Raw genomic sequence first — 21,916 nt, 5'->3', positions numbered from 1 at the left:
TTATCTATGTCCAACAGCAACAAGTTTCAAAATAAGTGCTTACCATCTATAATTTTAAATTTGCTTTTTTCTGTTGCCTGCCAGCAATGATTCAGTCTTATTATTTATTGCATTTATAACCCACCTTTTTTCTCAGATGAACTCAAGTTTGTGTACATGGTTGTCCCCCTTATTTAATCCCCACAACCACCCTGGGATGTAAGTTAAGCAGAGGTAGTGACTGGCCTAAGGTCACCCAGTGAGCTTCATGGCCAAGTGGGAATTTGAATCCTGGTTTCCCAGGTTTTAGTCGGACACTCTAACCACTACACACTAGCTTTTCACACCTTATAGTCGGTCATCCACTGCATTTACCACTTCCTCTGTATGTCCACTCCTCTCATCAGAGCACTACCTATAATTGGATCAAATTGCAACCAAGCGTTGAGGTACCTTAAAGAAATACAGTAACAGTTTTGTTAAGATCTTTGTGGACCAGAAACCACTTAAGATACATGAAGTGGTAGCCTCAGATGCAGGCACACGTACATGTGTAGATGATGGCAAGATTAGGGCAGAGGGATTTAAAATGTAAAAAGTAGTGGCAATTCCAACTTTGTTGTAGGCAAACTAACCATAGTAATCATTTAAAAGCAACATTGCTAAAATAAATTTTAAACACTGCTCAGTGCCTACTTCAGCCACCCTAGAATCGCCCCTCCCTATCACCATGATCTATCAAACTTCTCTTTTCTATTGAAAGCCAGAAGTAAAGGTATTGACTTTTGTCCCTTTTTAGGGGTGCTGCTCATGATAGATTATAAACAATGGCAGAGTGTTCTGTAAGAATATAATCACACACATTCAATTGTACTTGGGACTATACACAGCTGCTATTTAAGTAGTGCCTTCATTCTAAAAACAAGATTACATTAATAGTCTGCCCTTTGCATTGATTAAAAATAGTACAGACAGGTAGTTGATTAGCAGGATTAGTGCTTCCAATAGGCTTAAACCTCCTGGGTCACCCTGACATTTGATTCTCCATCATAGTTATTAGCATACAAGGGGCTGTCTGGAGGTAGACAAGAACTTAACCAGGTCAAGGCTTGAAGTTGCCATGTATGAATTCAAAATAGAATTATCTAAGTCAGGGTAAACAACATTCACTCATTGAAAGAGCTTAGAAAGCAAACTTTTATTGAAGCATTACAATTTCAGGTACAGATATATTTTTGTACATTTTAATGATCCATGTCTAACACCACAAGAGAGAAGATTTAACACCAAACATCACCCCCTCCATTGTTCGCCCTAGTGTTTAAAAATACCCAATTCAGCTGCTTTCTTTCTATCCAAGGCTTTTTATCTGAATCTGCATTTTCAGTATTATTGAAGGGAACTTCAGTCTAGCAGACCTCAAGTCAACTTGAGGCACTCTTTCAAGAACAAAAACCATTTGAAAAATTGGTCCTCAAAATCTAAAGCACCCTAAACTGTTAGGTGCTACTTATAAGCAAAATTGGTAATTTTGGTAGAAAACAAATCTACTTAAAAATAAAAAGGTGTTCAACCGCTTGATATCCAACCAAGCAGATTTAGTAGCCTAGAAACACTAAAAAAGTGTTTCATTTATAAATACAGAAGGAACAAAATATTGTCATATTCAGAGAATCAAAAACATAGCAAAGATGAGTGTCAAATTTGTAACAGACTTCCTGGTCTCAACAGCTGAAATCCCACAGTATTTCCAAGGTTACTTGAATATACTGTCTCAGAAGCTTGAAGTTTATATCCATGAAGTGGTATTTCCATGCCTAAATTGTTATTAAAAGTTGTGCATAAAGTGTTGTATTTGACTGTCTAGGCTCCTCATATTTTGCCTCCTGCAGCCAAATCACTCAGTGCCTTCCACATCTTGTAAAAAGGAACCACACGTTAATTAAGAAACACAGATGAAGTCACAATATTATTAAGTTCAGCTTAAATATCACATGCACAATGCTGTCACAGGACGCCAGTCACAGTGTGGAAGGATTTGTGGTGTTTGAATATGCAACAATAGAGCCACCTTATTTCACAGTAAATGGTAACTAACCATTTTGTGCAGTAGTTTGAATCACATTCCATTAGATGTCCCTGCCAAGTTACCAGTAAGTACCAAGCTCCAAACCAATTAGATTCCTCAACGCTGCAACTATTTGAAGCTTGTCAAATGCCTAGAGTCAGCTTAGTCTATATTGTCACAATTGTGTAAGTACCCTTACACGGATGTTCAACAATTTTCACCAGTTACTATGTGTTGCCTTTGAACAAAAGACCAACACAGAACAGAAATGGTCTTGGCCGAAACTGAAAAAAGTTGATCAAAATAAAATGACCAATGAGCAATTAAGTTTCCAGAAGTAAAAAGCTAGTGCGTTAAACCCCAGTATATTGTTTCAACTGGTTGTGAAAATATACACAGACCTAGTGATAATTTTTTATACTAGCCTCAAATTTTAAAAAGTGAAGTAGTCCACCATGTGTAAGTAGTCTTGTTCTACCAGTCTCAATATTTCAAAACTGCAAAAAGTTTGAATCTGCCATCAAAGAGTTACAAAATAAATGTCAATTAGAAATTGCTCAAATTCAAGATTATTTTTAAAATTTTAAGTTACAGCATACATATGAAAAAAGTTAGGCAACAACTAATTGTTTCAGATAAGTAGGTCCATGGGAAATCCTAATGAGGACGAAATCCTTGTCTGTGGGGAATTTTTGGTGATACGTTGAGAAAAACTATACTGCATGTAATCCTATTGGAATTTTTACAAATGCTGTAGAGTCTCATACAGTAACATTTTTCTACATGCATTTCAATTTCACAGCAAAAGTGAAATAGAATACCTAAACACAGTAGAGAGTATTCATGCAATATATCTAATTTTTTGATATAATAATGCATACAATTGGAAATTATACTATGATTACATTTAGGGCTTTCTGCAACTACGAGGTGGATATGAAAAATATGGCCCCTTGTATCATTAACTAGAAAGCAACCACCACCTCCTCTATTGGGTATCTTTTTGCGCTTTTTCTTCATTTCTCTTAATCAACTCTGCTGTTTATTCTTGGCAAAACTGGTAAACACGAAGTTGTAGTCATTAAACTGAGCAATCTGGCGATCTAGGCGCTTAAAACCTTCAATCTTCTGGGCTGAAGAAAACACTGTGCGACATTTTGAACTCTAATAGAAAAAGAAAAAGATATTCTTCAGATACATGAATCTTGATGGTAGAATATTCAATACTAACAAATTAAGAGGGGTAACCACGTTTGTCTGTTGTAACCAAGAGCCTTAGGTAAAGGGACCCCTGACCATTAGGTCCAGTCGTGACCGACTCTGGGGTTGTGGCGCTCATCTCGCTTTATTGGCCAAGGGAGCCGACTTACAGCTTCCGGGTCATGTGGCCAGCATGACTAAAACACTTCTGGCGAACCAGAGGAGCACACGGAAACGCCATCTACCTTTCCGCCGGAGCGGTACCTATTTATCTACTTGCACTTTGACGTGCTTTCAAACTGCTAGGTTGGCAGGAGCTGGAACCGAGCAACGGGAGCTCACCCCATTGCGGGGATTCGAACCGCTGACCTTCTGATTGGCAAGTCCTAGGCTCTGTGGTTTAACCCACAGCGCCACCCGCATCCCTTCACCAAGAGCCTTGTGCCACCTTAAAAAATAAATTATGGCATAATGGGCCAGAGCTCCATTTAAGAGTTGGGTGACATGACACACCTTTTGAGTAGGCATAATTTATTGTAAGTACAGAGAAAATGTGTGCGCATGAGTTTGAAGGGGGCAGACATTTTACAATCCCTTGGCTGTTGTAACTCCAAAGAGATTTATTATGCACAAAAGCAGGAAGATGAGGCAAGTTAAAAAGGGAATGATTTACCTGCAACTAATGAATTAGTAAGCAAATTAATGTAAATATATTAAGTTGGAATTCCTATGTAGATGATATTTAGGACTAGGGATCTACTGAAACTAGGAATGGCTAGTTCATTACAGAATTTTATCTTTTAGTTTATCTTGATGTGCTAAATCTTCTATGATTGGATCTTTTATTCTAGACTATTTGCATAACACAAATGAAAATGGAATCCAGTAAAATGTATTGTATTGTTTAGTCTTCAAAGGCTTGCTTGAAGAATATCTTACTTCCCCTATCCTTTCCCTTAGATCAGGCATGTCCAACTTCAAGTAGGCTGTGATCTACTATCCAGTAAATAAAACGGGCAGTGATCTACCACACACTCCCATTTCATTCTTCAACTTCTTCGCTTTAGGGGCGAGGGGTAAGGCGTTGTTGGCGGCCAGAAAAACACCCCTTCTTTCCTTAGCACGGATTCACAGTTGATTCCATCGCCTTCTTCCACGTATTGCCCAAACGGAGACTACAGCTGATTAAGCCACAGGCCGCTCTGTATGGAGGAAGGAAAGGCGCTCTCCTTTTATCCAGCCTCGTCCTGAACGCGAAACATCGGCACCCCCATGCCCCACTTTCCTTTGCTCCCAAGGGGGACCGCTGCACCCTCTCCCCATCGCACGAGTGTGGCCCTGTAGCACCCAGCAAGGGCCGCCCAGCCGAGAGCAGCTTCCTTAGCAGAGCAAAGCAAGAGACATGTGCTCCGGAGCTCATGGTACGGCAAAAGCAGAGGCGCAGCTCGCTCCCTCCCACAGCAGAGCACTGGCTGCGAAGAAGTAGCAAAGGCTGCCTGGCCATAGTGCAATTGACCAAAATCCATCCAGCAATCTACCCGTCGATCGTGATTGAGGCGTTGGACATGTCAGCTTTAGATCACAGTACACTGTTCAGTCTATAGTTCTTTTTCACAGGAGGACACTGAAACACTCAAGGCCTTCCTCTTCTGCAATCAAGTGGTGGCCCCATAAAAATCTAGTTCTCTCTGCAAAAGCATGAATGCTTACTACTTATAAGTTCAATTTGAATCTGGAAAACATGCTTTGGATTATAGCCTTCAAATCAGTTAGGGTCCTCTAACATTTGGTGTGGTTTAAAGTAGCTCCTGTCCTGTTTCTCTTGACCATCAACATTACAAAACCATATTTTGTCTCCTTTTTGCAGCTGGAATACACCTGTTATTCATTTCTTTCTTTCTTTTTAAATCAGTGTATTTGTGTTTTCTGAAGAAACAAAACAAAGATGCAAAAACTATGGCCATTGGGGGACGGGAACATTGAATGGCAATGGTAGTGGAAACAGTAAAGTTGATTGTGTGGAAGTAGCCTTTTATGTGCTATTTATGGCATTTCCAATTTATTATAGTTTATGCAATAATAAAAACAAAATGCTGTAAGATGCCACAAAACTGGTTTTGCTGTAATAGACTGACTAGGTAAACATTTTCTGTATTACAAATACAATTACTTCTGTAATGCTTGTGGATAGCTGGATCATTTGGGATTATCTGGCTGCCAAAACTAGCCTACTGAAAGTAATACAAATGTTTGTACCTGATTAACAAAGAGGGTTGTCACAAATTTTCCTGGCTTAAAAATGTCTATGACCTTCCTAATTAAGTCATCATAGGATGTCTGACTTATGTTGGTTTCAAAACTAACATATGAGAACTCTGGTTCTGGAGTGATGTGAATAGTCCAATAAGTTCCCTAGAAGAAAATAAAGGAATCAAGTTAGAAATCTCAACATGGCAACAGTTAATAAGTGAATTATCATTGCAAAGAATAAAAAAATATGGCACTCACATCTGTTTTCATCCCATTCATTGAATATCCACAAGGATTGAACATTGTAGCATCAATGACAGAACCTGTTATCAGGTCACGAATTCCACTCACCTAAAGCCAAGAAAGTGTTTGTTTATTTAAGCTATTTATGTAGCTGACATTTCTAAGCAGTGTACATAAAAATTAAAAAGATAAATTAAAAGTAATCATATAAACATAAAGTCTTAAAATGCGTGCTCATATTTAATCTTCAGTGTAGACTACTGCTTCAACTGATTAATGTACGTCTGATGAATCAGTTCTTTTCACCCATGGTTCCTCTCTTCCTCTCTCAAATAAGTTCAAGGCTTTAGATGTCTGGCTGTTAATTTACCTTACTAGTTTTAACTAGAGAAGCCAGTTAAGTAGCTGAGAATACTATTCCTGGTGCATACATTTCACCATGTGTGTTTTAAGCTGATCAAATGGTGTCTTCATTGAGATATGGATGAGAGATGTAGTGAATGTTCTATTGTTGACTAGGCAACCCTAAAACAAGTCAATGTTTCTTATAGTGACTACGATAACTTGTGCTTAAATTTAGTTAAAACTAAAAGCTTGCATAGCAATATCTAAGTTTAATAAAATTAAGTCATTGCGTGTTAAACTTTGTTCAACAGATATTATACAAGAGAAAGTGGTCAGCTGTACAGATGAAGTTGATATGAACTGAAGGCTTACAATCTACAATAGTGGGCTTATAGCCGAATAAAGTATCTATCTATCTATCTATCTATCTATCTATCTATCTATCTATCTATCTAAAAGCTTGCATAGCATGTTTTAATTATGGGGAAACTTTTCTACTCCCTGAATTTAAAACTTTTTGAGTATTATTCCTATTTTACAGACAAATTAGCTGGCAATCAGGAAAGGATTTGCCTAACGACTTTACAAGTATGGGGCTGGTGAGGACAAAAGTCCTACATATTAGGAACTGTATTAGTCTCTGTTCTTCTCCTTCACAGTAGACAATCCACACTTACACGAGTGACATCATTTGCAGTAACACCATCTTTCATGTAGAACTGGTCCATAACTACTGGATCGAGCTCGCTCATCAGAATTTCCAGTGTTTGATCTGGCTGATTGATGACCCGACTCTCTGGAAAATCCAGAGTGTACAAGTACCTGTTTACAGGGGGTAGAGAATCAGAGAAGATAATATATAGCACATAAAAGTCAAATTTGTACTGCTCAAGATTAAAGTAATAATTCAAAGTAAACCTACCAGCAGTCAGAGTTCATACGACCCATGCAATAAGCTGCTCCATCTGTAAAAAGCAAACAAGACCAGGAATAGAGCTTAGAAACAAGGACTATCATCTTTGTTTTGAAACGTAATGTTTAGTACAGCTAAAAATTAATTCCATTGTCTAATTAGTGTCTCCATAACATCATGAGAGTAATTCACACCATACATCAGTTTGTAGCACTGATGTGGGGAGAAAACTAGTACTGCAAACTGATTCCCCAACCCCTGTAAATATTTCCATTTTGTAAGTTCATTATTAACAACAACAAAAAGGATGCCTATTCCAGTATTAGGCAAGATTGACAGTTTCAATGTTTTTATTTCATTTATTAAAATAAACATGCTAAATTAGATCACTCTGGCATCAGAAAATTTTCCAATGCATGCATGAAACCCCACATCACTGGCTTGCAGCAAAAAAAAAAAAGTATTAGTATATTACTAGTTGGCACTGGAGATTTGTCGCCGTGCTTTTCTTACAGAGCTCCTAAGCTCTGACTACTTATTATAGGCATTGGTTGTCCATGTTATTGCAAAAGAGACACAGCCATGCCTCACTGCCAAGCAATCTACTAGATTTGCTAGAACTACATAGCTCTTTGTCCATGCAACTGTTTTCTTTTTACCCTTTTCTGAACTTATGGTCAACAGAAGACAAGGGGGTATTATCACCCAAGGATACACATAAAAATATCGGACATCCATCAAACTGTGTGCACTGTATAAACCTATTACATTTATCATGCCATAATTCTGACTAGGTGTGAAAGTCTACATAAGAGTAGATAATGGAAGAGTCAGTTCTTGACATCTTTTGTCAACTCAGACTATCACTTCTAATCAAGGCAAAGCTGCATTTTTAGTATGATAATGATTTTATATTGGTTTACATGCTAGTTTCAACAACCCACTGCGCATAAGCCTCTTGGACAGTTGTTTGTTATTTACAAGCATCCCATTCAAAATACACATTCACTTACTTGGAAATATTTCATTAAGGAACTCTACTTCTTCCTGGAAATTCCTATGTGGGTACTCTTGATGGGAAGGCTTCATGAAATTCTTGCGTGAATAAAAGAAGCTCTAAAGAATAAGAGGGGTGAAATTAAATATGCAGCTTTTCTTAAAAGTCCCATTAGGATCAGAAGGAAATTATTTAAACACATGATTCTGCTCAGGCCTTTCCTTCTTGTCTATAATTTAATCTATTGTCAACTCAAAGATGAATGCACTACTCTGCAAAAACAAAACATGACATCAGTTTTGTCACATATAATACATAAGAATGATCTGGAAAGATTTTAAGTGGTGTCTTTAAAATACAGATTGGCAACGGCATATAGATAATGCAGGGGTTGGGGGTCACCAGAAGAACTGGTAACACTTTTGTTACACCAAGCTATTCCCTTCACTGAGTCAAATAAAGGAGAGTCCAATGATAAGGGCTCACAGAAGCCATGACCTTGATTGTCAGTATTGGGTATTAATTTCCGTAGCCCACCAATGCCTTTCAAAGTTTTACCTGTTTAGCTACCAACATTTGGTTTTGCTGCTTTGATACACCATCAATCTACTTTACTATTATGCAGCTTGGAAATCCTAGGCTTACACAAATGTCTACCCCAAACAAGATACAATGAATTGATTTGATAGCCAAGAACACTATCTTAATATGTATTGCTTCCTCTTAATGTGGATTAGTGCTATTCAGAGATCCCATAAGCACATATAAATTGAAATAGCTTTAGTATGTTACAGTGCACTTTGATGTGTACATTAACAAAGTGATTATTTTGGAAAGCACTACCAATATGCTTGCCAATTTCCAAGGTGCAGTGAGAGAGAATGACCATCAGGATGTCAGGAGGAGTGTTTCTAGGGCCTCTCCCTAGAGTGCTCTTTACATGCTGCGACTACAATTCAAGGCCCAGTGCCAGGCAGGGATAGGGTAAGGATAAGGAAACGTATTACATGTAGTATTCATTACGGTGGCTTGGGTAAAAAGCTGGTTTAAAAGATTTGCCTCAGTGAGTGGGGAAAATAAATGTAAAAGCTTTCCAAAATGGCCCTGACAACAGGAAGAACAGTCAAGTTACCTGCACTTCCAACAGTTGCCTCATAATACTAACCATAGCAACTCTCTATTTTATAGTATCTGTGTGTGCTTGTAGCTCAGCCTCTCTGACAAAGCACTTTAGCTGTTTTAGTTTTCATGCAGACTTTCATGCAATCAAAACACTAGCTAGGCCACACAACAAGGCGATATTGTGCCACACACTATTCTTCTTGTAAATACAGAAAAATACTTTCATGAGTGCATTATTTCCAACTGCTTAAATGGTCTTTAAAAGAGGCCATGCAGACAATAGTGCTCAGGAACCTTAGTAGAACTTGTAGATTAAGATCACACAGAAGTAAAGTTAACTTTTGAAGCAAGGGACTGGGTAGAATAGATCTGTTGTACAGTTGTGAACTGTGCACGTTCCAGCAAGCCATGTTTAACTGAAGGGTACATTACAGGGCATCCATATGGTATACTGATGGATAAGAACATCATGCACCATCTTTGACCAAACCAGAACAACTTTTTGTCGTGCATTTGACCAGAAGGTGAATTTGACCTTAGTGTTGGCCTGGCTCTCCCACAGCTTTTTCTGCTTGTACATAAAAACACAGGCAATGTTATTTTATGGAACATGCATGTGTAAAGGCAATATGGGTTGCCATCCTGCTGGTATTTGTTTGTGAGAGATGTTGAAGAATACAGTGGTGCCCCGCAAGACGAATGCCTCGCAAAACTAAAAACGTGCAAGACGAAAGGGTTTTTCGGTTTTTGCGTCGCTTCGCAAGACGATTTTCCCTATGGGCTTGCTTTGCAAGACGAAACTTCTTGCGAGTTTTTTTTCCTTTTTCTCGAAGTGACCGCAAAGGCGAGCTCCGGTCACGCAGCCGAGGGAAGCCCCGCTGTGGGTCGTCCAAAGTCAGCCCGAGCACGCCACTCACCTAAAAGGCATGGAGAGACGGAGGGAGTGCGCGAGGATCCCAGTGCAGAGGAGGCTCCTGCAGCAACGAGTTTATACCTGTAGCCGCTAAGCCGCTAATAGCCGTGCTTCGCAAGACGGAAAAAACCGCAAGACGAAGAGACTCGCGGAACGGATTAATTTCGTCTTGCGAGGCACCACTGTATTCTTGTGCAGGATCCAGGAATCAATGTATTTCTTATAAGATGTCTGCTGAAGCTTTAAACATAGAAACGACGCTGAAACAAGGTCTAGCACTCTACACTTCTCTTCCTTAAATATGTAAACCACCACCACTTAAGAAAATATACCTTTCAGTGCAGCTATAACGTAAGGATGAGATTCTGGGTATCTTACCTGAATCGAGTCAAACCCACAGTACTCTCTAGCAAGCTCTAACAGGGGAACCAGTGCCTGCAGTAAGAGGGTGGTACCACATGTCTTCAAAATGAAACGTCTCTTGGAGACAAACATGCTACTCTCACTGAAAAACAAAATACAATTGGTAGTGTTACATTTCATACCTGGGTAGTTTTGGGAAACTCAAAATTTATTTGCCAACAGAGTTGGTTCACTCAAAGCTGTTCTTAGGAAACATCCCTGGGAATATTCCCTAAAGATTGGATGGGGGCGTATCATTCCACAATGGGCTTTGGATCAGGCAGAAGCCAACAGCTCTCCTACAGTACTTTTGCCTGCATCAACATTGTGACCTGACAAATTGCTCCTCTCGCTGTTGGAGAGAAGGGAGCTTCAAACAGTGCTGAGTAAAGGCCTATGTTCTCAATATGCAGATTTGTGGAGGTCTTAAAATACAGGGAAGGAATACAATGACAGCATTATATACCATCTTAAACACAGCTACTAATGTCTGATGAAGTAGGCATATAGAATATTAAACAGTAGCACCAATTTTCTCCTGAACAGCAACCACAAAACGTTCTATGGGTCTATCTATGGGTTCATACCATGTGAAGAGACATGATCACATCTCTCACAAATGACAGCAAATGTTTTTTGCCAAGAGCAGGGAGACAGAGCCAACTGATCAGGGCTGCACTGCTGGGGGAAGGAGGACTTTCCCCTACCCAATACCATTTCCCAACTTAAGATCATCCCTTCCACAACTGCAACTGGCCCCACAGGGTGAAAATAAAGTGCAAATATGTTTTCCACCATCAGACAGATATTAGTTTCAAAGGGAAAATATTTAATTCTGAAATACTGAATTTGAAGCATGTTGAAAAGGATTACCACCCACTGCCATTCTGATCTGACTTTCCTCTGCATTTTCCTCTTAGAAAGAACACTACAGACAATCCACTCACAATCTTCCAACATCTCATCTAGTTTGCCATCCCTTACAATGAAATGAGTAACTATGCCAAAACAGTTTAAGACTTCTGTATTGGTGAAAACCAGCATGGTAAAGAGGCTTCGGTGTTGGGACCAGATCCAAATCTCAACTTGACTACAAAGCTAATGATCAGACTTTGGTCAAGTCAGTACAGTGGTGCCTCGCAAGACGAAAAGAATCCGTTCTGTGATTCTCTTCGTCTAGCGGTTTTTTCCTCTTGCGAAGCAAGCCCATTGAAGGATTAGCGCTATTAGCGGTTTTTAGCGGCTTATCTGCTGATCGGATCAGCTGATAAGCGGCTTAGAAAAAGGGGGGGGAGGGAAAAAACCAGCAGGAACTCGTAAGACATTGTCATCTTGCGAAGCAAGCCCATAGGAAATTCGTTTTGCGAAGCACCTCCAAAACGGAAAACTCTTTCGTCTAGCGAGTTTTCCGTCTTGCGAGGCATTCGTCTTGTGGGGCACCACTGTATTCTTGACTTAACTTCCACCACAATACTGCACTTAGCCTTAGAATGTTTGGATGAACTTCTCATACAGTGTAAGTATAGCATGAAAATGTAACAAAAAGGGAGTTTGATAGGCTCCTTTTCTCCACAGCTACACACTCCAACAAAACTCATAACGGGGCTGTTTTAGGGTGCCCCTCCCCTGAGTATCCAAGCAACTCTACCCTATCTGTAGCCAAGAGGTGGCAATAAAAGACTATCACAATGTTTATACCACAGTACATATGCAGCCCAAAACACAGCATAATTTTATCAGAACCACCAACCTGTACCAATTGGAGGCCATTTGGGTAGCTGCAGAGTTGAGTTGGTGCTTGTTTTTTCAAGCAAGCATTTAGATTTGGAAGTGATGGCAGAGGGTTGCCTCCAGCTGCCTCCATGTGTACAGGGATGGCTACAATCAGCAGAGCAGAGTATACTATAAAGGGTTTCTTTTTATAAAAAAAAAAAGCTGTGGTGATCAGAACTGCATAAAACACTATATGTGGGTACACAGACTGGAAATAGTAAGTATATTTCTCAACACTGACTTTTTCCTCATTTACAACCACAGCACACAAATTCATGTTTTCATTGAGTTTTCTACTGGACCACCAAGATCTTACCTGATTAGTAAAGCCAACAAACCTATCAAGCAAATACATAACTTTGAACCTTAGTGATAAGATTGTTTCTAAAAAGCTATGTTTAACCTTTGTGAGCTTACCTGAGTACATAAGCTTCCTGCTTGTCAGTTTTTGTCACACTTATGATCAAACAATGCACATTCTCCAAAAGTTTGTCCCACTCAAACCTGTTAGGGAGAGTAAAGTTTAAAATTTTAATTCAAGCAGAAATCCAATATGACTACAACATTACTATTTCAAGTCATAAATGGGTAGTACAAACAAGTCCATAGCTGTAGTGTCCAATGCCTTATTTTCCTTCCTAAGTGGTTTGGAGATTCTTAACTACGTGAGTAGTAACATAATGACCAGCCTCAGCATGGCTTAGATGTAAGCCATAGATGTAAGAGTAATAGTAGATTGCAATTCAACATGTTGCAAAACATTTTTTCTTTTGTGAAACATTTTTTTGTGTGAATTTTAGTATTTGGGCACTCAAAGCTACTGGTATCTAAGTATTACCACTTACAAGCCATTGCATGCTTTTAGAATTAGAATATAGGAATGCTGCAAAAGCAGAATAAAGCTTGAAGTTTCAGCATAGGAGCCTGTTTCTGGCCTGGCTATGGCCTCACACACTGCAATGTGACACTATATGGCATGGATGAGGAACCTGTTGCCCTCCAGATGTTGTTCAACTATCCCTGACCATTGGCCATGTTGGTTGAGGCTCATGCAAGTTGGAATGCAACATCTGAAGGACCACAGGCTTTCTGCCACTGCCATCTGGTTAACACAAGTGCATCTTTCAAGGCTTTATAGTCCAAGCCATTCTTCATAGCACATTGAAAACATTTTGCAAACCTGGAAAACATCACCATAGACAGGACACAGAAAGAGCTAAAACAGAGTCTCATTCAGTTATGAGGTTTGTCACAAACTGGAAGTATGAAAAATTGTCTCAAAAATTAGACAAAAGTGTTACCAAATGGAAGTTTTGGCATGGTGGCTAAATAAATTGCTTTTAAAGGCTCATTTTAAAATTTATTTTTAAGGTGCTTCTTAAATATATTTTTAATTATTTCCTTGAACAACCACTAGGTTAATATTAATGTTTTCCCTAGAGATCTCTGAACTGAGTAAGTGCCTTTCTTAGGTACATTTGAGTTAAAATGAGATTTTTCTATGTAAAATAATTAAAGTGATTATTTCTCATATACAAATATGTACACCTCTACCTACCAAACATAGGTACTGTATTTCTTTTGCACTAGAAGAAAATAAACTACTAATGTCTGCTTATTAACTATCAATCATGGACATTTATTTTTGCTTGCTTTTTTGGTGGGGGGGATGTGCCAAGGCAGAGTGAAGCAGAAACACAAGTAATATGACAACTGTCCAGTGCACCAATTCCAATATTCCCTTAATTATTGTCATGGCTGAATGTCATTCCCTCTAAAAGTAAAACAGAATGCATGCAAAGGGTATACAGTACAATGAAGAGATGCAAAAGCAAAATAAAATAGTGTCAATAAAAGTAGCTGTAATTAACATGATGTAGTGGTCAGATATACACCACTGTTTTAGAAATATATGTAGCAGATGGTGGCGTACCAATGAGTGTTTCTCCAGTTTGCAAATGTGTGCCCAGTCCCAAAGAGTTTGGCAACCCTACCCTTAGGATAACTTAATGGGAGTACCATAAAAATACTGAAGCACCATCAAATGTGCATATAACCAACATAACTAAGTCATAGCTGCCTCTAGCATGATAGGCTTAGTTTTTTATATCAGAATGTTTGGACAAGCATTTGGCTTCCAGTTACTAGCATGTTTGCTACTGCAGTATTTAGAACAAATGACATCTTTTTAGCCTTACCAGTTTTCTTACTATTCATAGACTGGTAGTGTTTTAGATCACAATTATGAAAGGGATTTACTTTTACCTGAGCAATTGTACTAATTTTTTCAGTAAGAATCAGGTTTCGATTTAATGTAACAAACCTTTGTCCATACTAAGCAGATTCTGAATAGCCATGTTTAAGGGGAAAGCCTTTTTATTTTCTTGTCTTACACAGAACTTTTGAGTTCTATGAGACGTCTCATTCTATATCCCAATAACACTTTGGAATCAGTTCCATTGATTTATTGGCTTCCAACATATGCCTTGGCAGATAGTAAGCTTAAGTTCTGTTTATTTGCTCAGCATTTATTAAATAAGATCTGGAGAAAGGAAACTGATCCTAAACCTCCACTGCCTTGCAGCTATACTCATCCATGAAAAAGGCTCTGGGACTAAAACCTGAGGAAAAATCTGCACCTGCTGCCTTGCAAAACATCTATGGGACAAGAAAAATCTAAGGAGTAAATCCTACACAAATCCAGAGTGGAGTCCTCATAAGATGTCTTGTACACCTCCTGGCAACTCCTGCAGTCAAACTGGTCCAAATGCATTGCTCTGCTTTCCTTTGGACAGTTTTCTCATGAATAGCTCTAAAGGAAGGGAATGCTATGCTGGGGGGAAAAACATGCTGCTCCATTGGAGTTACAGAAGAAGCAATAGGATGAGGGGTCGCCATATTTCTTGCTTAGTAAGGAGGTGGAATTGAGAGAACTGTATGCTAGTGAGGACCACATTGCACATGCTGGTGCACTTCCTTCCTTCATAATGCAATCTCTCTGTTCCTTCTTTGCATTAATGACCCACCCATAAGAAGCAGCAGTCAGTGGCTCACACTTTTTAACAACTTTGACTGCATCAGAACCATAATGTTCAGGGGTCCACAACTTATTGGTGGTTGACCAACAAAGCTGTAGGATGGGTCTTGTCTGTGATATCACACTAACCTCCCAGGCAATTGGAAATACAGTGGTACCTCAGGTTAAGAATTTAATTTGTTCTGGAAGTCCATTCTTAACCTGAACTGTTCTTAACCTGAGGTACCACTTTAGCTAATGGGGCCTCCCACTGCCGCGCAATTTCTGTTCTCATCCTGAAGCAAAGTTCTTAACCCGAGGTACTATTTCTGGGTTAGTGGAGTCCGTAACCTCAAGCATGTGTAACCTGAAGTGTTTGTAACCCGAGGTACCACTGTACCTTTAGCTTTGCATAACTGCAGGCACAAATCCCCCTCACACCAACTGAGGAAGTGAAGACTCAGGAAACAGTGAGAAGCCTTGCTGCTTTCCAAAACGCTCCAAGACACAGCCAGTAGCCTTCTCCAGGCTCCAGACAAGTAAGTGGTGACTACAGGTTCTGCTCCCTGCCATCAACATTATCTGCTCTATATCAGCATCAAGCAAAATGTGATGCTTCCTCCTCCACAAAACAAGTGCAGAAGAAGGGCAACAGATTTAAGTCCATCCTGCTCTGCTGCCTTGTACTTTGCACTTTTATTTATTTATTTATCTTTGTGGGTTTTATAAACAAGAATAATGTTATACAAACAAGTATACCAAGTTTTCTCATGTCATGTCAAAATAGCATAATAAATGTGGAAAAATATCTACAACATGTGTTTCATTATAAGTGGTCAATGTACAAGTTTTGGGTTCATGAATTGGTTTAAAACAATTAGGAAGAAGAAGAAAGAAAGGGTGAAGAGGAGGAGGGGGAATGGCGAGTGGGGTCAGGTGGTTATGCTTCTATTATTCTACTTGGGGGGGAATGTGTCCGTGTTACTTGTATGGGTTCTCTTACTATTTACTTGTGGTGAGAGAGGTTGGGGGTGGCTTAGGGTGTACTTTGAGCTTGTTCAAGCAAAAAAACTGTTTCAAGATGGCTGCTACTGTACATCAACCTTCCCACTCCCTTAAAATCAGAGCCAGTTCAAAGAACTATCCAGAGATCCTGGACAGACAAAATGAAGTACTTTACATTGTAGAGAGTTAAATTATGGGATTTCCTATCATAAGATGTAGTAATGACCACTAATTTAGGACAGCTTTAAAAGAGGATTATACAAATTAAGAGGAGAAGGCTATCAATGGCTAGATCCTACCTCCAGTATTGGAGGCTGTATGCCTCTGAATACCTGTTCCTGAGGAGCACACGTGGAGAGAGTGCCAAGGGTAAAACCCTTGTTATGTTTAGACTGAGGTGCGCAATCCCTAATGAGGCCTCCCGCCGCCGGTGCCCTTCCACCATTTGGCTTCCATTTCTAGACCGAGGTAAAGTTCGCTAACCGAAACACTACTTCCGGTTTGTATACCGAATCGTTCATAAACAGGGCTGTTCTTAAACCAAGGTACCACTGTAGTACAGAATTTTAAGTTGGAAGGGACCCAAAGGATCATCTAGTCCAACCCCCTGCAATGCAGGAATCATAGTACACATAAACTTCACTAGTGATCCACAACAGCCCCTGCCCGTCAACTATGTGAAATTTTAAGGTATATGTGTAGATATTGGTTGGCTTGATTTAACTTAAGTTTCTGTACTAGTATTCTTGACTTCTGAAACTTGCCATGGTCTTAGATTTCTGGCCAACTGGTAACACACTGCAAACAAGGGGGAGATGGATGTAATGTGTTTATTAAGAGGTTTGCATGCTGCCAATTCTGTCCTAGCTTTGGGGTGTTTCATATACAAAAGGGATACACTTGAAATGTTCATATGCATGGGTTGGTGCTTACATTTTTCATTTATGCCTCTTTATGAGGGGCACACACCTGCTCCTCTAGACTTCCATAAAACAGGAAAGAAGTTGTATTTGTTTCCAGTACTATTATATCCAAGTTATAGGTGAAACCTCAGATGGCTGGGGTATAAATAATAAAATTTATTATTATTATTACTACAACAGCTACTGTTTTTAAAAATCTGTTTTTAACATACCAGGTTTAGAGAATCTCCTAAAAAGTATAGGTCTTAAAGGAAATTTCATAACCTCAACTATATTACAGGTACTTGTTTCTAGACTACATGTTGATCAGATTGGATATTAACTTGTTTTAGGATTAAATGTTTCAATGCAATAGCCAAAACTACAAAAAATTGTTTCACCAATGTTGGGCCAAAACATATTTTAATACCACTGACAAACAAGATTGGCAACCACAATGTAGATAATTTGCCATAGGAGTCCAGGTGTGTTATGAATTCTCAAATAGCTCAGTTTATAGAAGTGTGAGCTATCCAGAAGACTTGATTTGAACAGGGCCCCCCTTGCCCATCACTTGTCTCTGTCTTGCTTCAGCAAGTTAACCTTGTCAGTCATTCATTCCCACTCTGGTTCCTATGCTTAACAAGCCCAATGTTTCAAAGTTCTACTAAAAACTAGTCAAGGGAGCACTGTCCCTTTCACACACAAAGCAAGGAAGATGCAAGCACATGTACATTTCAGGCTGTGCAGGGCTCAGCCCTTCCCCCCACTACTCTGTTGGCTGAGCTGGCGCTTCCTCCACATTCCTTAAATGCCCACTGGATGACAGGCCCAGGCCCAGCCCTTAAAATGATACTGCAATCTCATTGGCCTGAGCTTGTCAATGGGGAAGGGGAGGCCACCACATCTGGGGCGCGAGCCAGCAGCCTCACGTGTGATCTCGGTTCCAGCCACATTTTTCAAAAGATAGGAGGGGCCTCTCCCCGCCCCAGTGCCCAAATAGGAGAAAAGCCAATCGCGCAATAAGAGCCGCCCCAGCCACTGCTCTCCTCGCCGGAACGACCCTATGTGGCCCAGAACACAAGACCTGCCCCAGTCAGAAGCTGAACACAAGACGGTGCGAGGGCTAACGCTCCGCAGCATTTAGTAAGGCCCGCTAAAAGCGTCATTTCACAGGTAGCTGACAGACTCGATTAACTCTTCCACAAAGCCACGTTCTGGGGCTGACAGAGGCAACCAAGCGCCCGCTCCGTCAGAATTTGGTCCGAGATTATCGAGGCCAGGTTGGAACCACGGCGCCAACGGAGACGACACAGACACGCAAGGCTGCTCGCTCGCCCTCTGGCCGGGGCGAGACCGGGGTAACGGCGGCAGCCGGTGCAGCGTTCGGAGGCGTTAGACACGTGTCCCGCCGTCACGTTACCCTCCCATGAGGAGCTTGCGTGCTCTCAGCCGCGGGCAGTGCCCAGTTCGCACACAAAATATGTTTCAGGCGTAGACGCTGCTTATACACGGGAGAGCAGGTTTGCCGGTGGCCCCGCGCGCGGCTAAGGTTTCACGCGCCTCCCACTCTTCCCCGAAGGCCCAGCCAACCGCCGCCCGCCCCGACCATTACTAGGGCGGCCGGCAACGACTACACGCGGCGATGGCATAGCTCCGCGCTACCTCAGAGCAGGGGCGGGGGAAGAGAGGAACCACGCGGGCTGAGCTGAAGTCGGAAGCTCTCGCGAAGGCACCTTTTTAGCAAGGTCGTTTAAAAGGGCCGGCGCGGAAGGTCACATTCCGCCCGTGCAAGGTCACCCCGGCTCTTCCCACCACCACCAAGTTCCTCCACTCGGCCAACTTTTTCCTAGGGCTGCGCGGCCTGCTTGGAACTCGGACGCAGGCCTGCCCGCCAACGGCCGTGCATGGAAGCCAGGCCCGCGCGCGTGCCGAGGAGGGACGTTGGTGGCGGTTGGCGGTTGTTCGTTCTCGTGCCCCCCCTCCGCCCGTCAACGCCCAGAGAAGCCGGCGAAACTCAACGCGTCACTTCAATGTCCGCCTTATCCCTCCCTCTCCGTCGGGCCAGCCCCGCACTGTCCCTCCTTCCCGTCACACAGTCATCCACACATCGAGCTGCGCTCTGAATGGAGCAGCCGCCATGCCCTTCCCCTTTGCTGGCCATCAGCCTCGTTCACTTCCCGCCCAGCGGAGCCGGCATCGCGGCAGTCCTCATGCCAGTGCATGTGCGCCACCAGTCGGGCATGTTCGCTCCCCCCTCCCCTCTCGCCACTAACCCATCCATGTTGCTTCTCTCCCGCGCCCGGCCGCCCTCCAGCAGAGCGGACCTTCCCCTTTTTCGCCACCACTCCGGTCGGCCCCTCTGGCTCCCTTCCTTCTCCCCTCGCGAGCAACTAACCTGGGGATGGTGCGGAGATCGCCGGACCCATTGGTTTGGTGCGGCTCCTGCGGCGAGGGCTGTTGCCAGGCGAACCACACCTCCAGTAGCTTCTCAGTCCCTTCGAAGAAGTGTGCACCGTTCTCCTCCATCATGGTGAGACAACTCCGCAAAAACCAACAACCACAGAAATTAAAACGACAGACACCCCCGACCAAACTGCTGCTGCTGCCGCCGCCGCCCTCCTCTTCACCTACACACCGGCCAAGGCTGGTACTGCTGCTGTTCCGGGCCGCGGCGCCTTCACCGGGTCTCAGCCCGTCCCAAACAGGTTTCACCTTTGACGGGGTGGTAATCTTATATTAGGCTATAAGAGAAATATATATATAGATATATATACCAGAGAGCGGTTGCGGGAAAGGTGGCGGGTTGTTACACAGTCCTTTGGGGTAGGGGAAGGAGGGAGATGGAAGGAGAGAAGTGCGGAGTAGGCAGGCGTGCAGGCGATGCGGTTCGGTTCCTTGTAGTCCGTGTGTTCCCCTGTTACAGAGAAAAGCACAGAGCGAGCGCTAGCTAATGTCGCCGGCCATACTGTGGAAGCGAAGAGGAATGAAGCACGCAGCAGCTTTTATATGCGCACAGGTATTCGGGTCCCTTCCTCCGCAGCGCCACCATTGGGTGCTTGCTGGTTAGTCCCGCCCATCTCCTTCACCGATAGGACGCTCCAAGATGTCTGTCAGGCGACACGGGCTCGCCCCGTGCTACTGACGGTTCCAGCCTGTGCGCCCGAAGGCGAAGCGGACGGAGGCAACGTCCCCGGCTGGCACTCGCGGGAGCCAGTGGGCGAAAGAGGGAGAGAATAGCTGCAGAAAGAATACAAAGAAACCGCACACAGCTGCGTAGCAACAGAAAATATGTTTGTGGTTAGAAGAGCGGGGGTTGGGGTTCTGTTCAGGAGAGAAGGTATAAAGGTACTGGAAAGCTGACATTTGTTTTAATGTGCATTTTGGACTACACTTAAATCATGAGTGCCTGGGGCATGTTGCTGGGACCTTCTGAAATATGGCTCTTTCAGTACAAGCTACAGGTGGAAAACAGCAATGTGTGACAGACTCAATATATTTGTGACAAATGGAAAGTATAGGGTGTTGCCTAATATATAGAACCTTGTGTATAAAATATACTATTGACCTCTCTGGGAATTATCTCTGAGTAAACATGCATAGGACTGGACTGCACCTGTAACTCAGGAACAGGAAAGCTATGGGAAACCCCCTTGTTCACTGAAGCAGCTGTTCAATGATTTTGTCCTTGGCAACCAGATTAACCAGCCATTTACAATGATGTATTTCTACCAAACCCACTGGGATTCCACCAACAGTAAGCAAATCTTCCCCAGTTTAATAGTATATAAGGGCATTACTGCACAGTCAGTCAAAACATAATTCAACATAATTCTATGCACTCTGATCATGCTTCCATTTAGGTATATCCTACTGTGTTCAATGTGCATACTCCCTAGTAAGTATGTTTAAGGTTGCAGTTTTATGTTTAACTTCAAGTTCTTTTCAATGCACAATAATCCATGAATCTGTGCACAACTTGGAAGAGCATAGTTATGCTGTGTGACAGTGGTCCTTAACCTTTTTTGGGTTACAGACTCACTTGAGAATCTGATGAAAGCTACAGACCCACTTCCCAGGAAAAATGCAAATATGCGCCATTTTTTGCATGCAGTTGATTTTATTGCATGGGTGTGTTTTGCATCCATAGGCCCTAGGGCGAGAGGGAGAACTTACAGTTTCACATAAAGATAGAGAATCTACTGAGAGCTGATGGACAAGCTTCAGTGACATACAGTTACAATCTTATATTAACCCAGCCATGGCCAAACGTGGCCCTCCAGCTGTTTGGGACTACAATTCCCATCATCCCTGACCACTGGTCCTGTTAGCTAGGGAAGATGGGAGTTGTCCCAAAACAGCTGGAGGGCCAAGTTTGGCCATGCCTGTATTTGGCAGTAAGCTTTACAGTAGGGCTTATGAGTAAGCAAGCATAGAATTATACAGTGTATTGATAAATAAAAGGGGGGAGGTAGTTGGTTGAGAATTCTTGCATTGGGATTTTCCACAGGGCTGCCTCAAGACAGTTTCCTGCCTGAGGCAAAGGACAAGATGATGTCTCCACCATTCCATGTACAGAAGCTAATTGGACCAGTAATGGAATAGTGTCTTCCACTGCACCTGAGAGTACCAGGCTAGTTAGGGGAGTGTGGCACATAGAGCTCTGCCTTTAACAGAAGAGTACAGCTGTGGGATTCAGGAGTAGAAGCTAGAGGACTACCACTGCTGCCCCACAACATATTGCAACCTGAGGCAGTTAACCTCATTCTGCCTAATGGTAGGGCTATC

The 21,916-nt window shown here is 42.0% G+C and overlaps 1 protein-coding gene across 4 annotated transcripts; it reads right to left on the bottom strand.

Annotated features, from left to right (window-relative positions):
* Positions 1-1,158: 1,158 nt before the first annotated feature.
* AMD1 (adenosylmethionine decarboxylase 1) lies at positions 1,159-20,128 on the bottom strand. 4 transcript variants are annotated; one of them, XM_081186748.1, is made up of 9 exons: positions 19,527-20,128; positions 12,623-12,709; positions 10,409-10,535; positions 8,012-8,114; positions 7,008-7,050; positions 6,763-6,907; positions 5,756-5,848; positions 5,504-5,659; positions 1,159-3,211 (listed from the first exon to the last, which is right to left on the bottom strand). In XM_081186748.1, exons 1-9 carry the CDS (start codon positions 19,658-19,660, stop codon positions 3,077-3,079), a joined length of 1,023 nt encoding a protein of 340 aa, XP_081042874.1. In that variant the 5' UTR covers positions 19,661-20,128; the 3' UTR covers positions 1,159-3,076. The 4 variants fall into 4 exon arrangements, with proteins under 4 accessions (XP_081042874.1, XP_081042877.1, XP_081042876.1 ...); XM_081186751.1 differs by lacking the exon at positions 19,527-20,128 and adding an exon at positions 18,865-19,012; XM_081186750.1 differs by lacking the exon at positions 19,527-20,128 and adding an exon at positions 18,794-18,816.
* Positions 20,129-21,916: the final 1,788 nt, after the last annotated feature.

This window comes from Podarcis bocagei (genome assembly GCF_964188305.1).
Source record: "Podarcis bocagei genome assembly, chromosome: 3".
Taxonomy (NCBI): Eukaryota; Metazoa; Chordata; class Lepidosauria; order Squamata; family Lacertidae; genus Podarcis; species Podarcis bocagei.
This window is presented reverse-complemented; position numbering and strand designations above follow the sequence as displayed.

Coding starts and splice junctions, on each gene's coding strand:
- AMD1 (XM_081186748.1), bottom strand. CDS start 19,660: ATGATGGAGGAGAACGGTGCACACTTCTTCGAAGGGACTGAGAAGCTA. Junction 10,536..12,622: donor CAGGAAGCTTATGTACTCAG/GTAAGCTCACAA, acceptor TTTGTTTTTCAG/TGAGAGTAGCATGTTTGTCT. Junction 7,051..8,011: donor CCTTAATGAAATATTTCCAA/GTAAGTGAATGT, acceptor TGCTTTTTACAG/ATGGAGCAGCTTATTGCATG.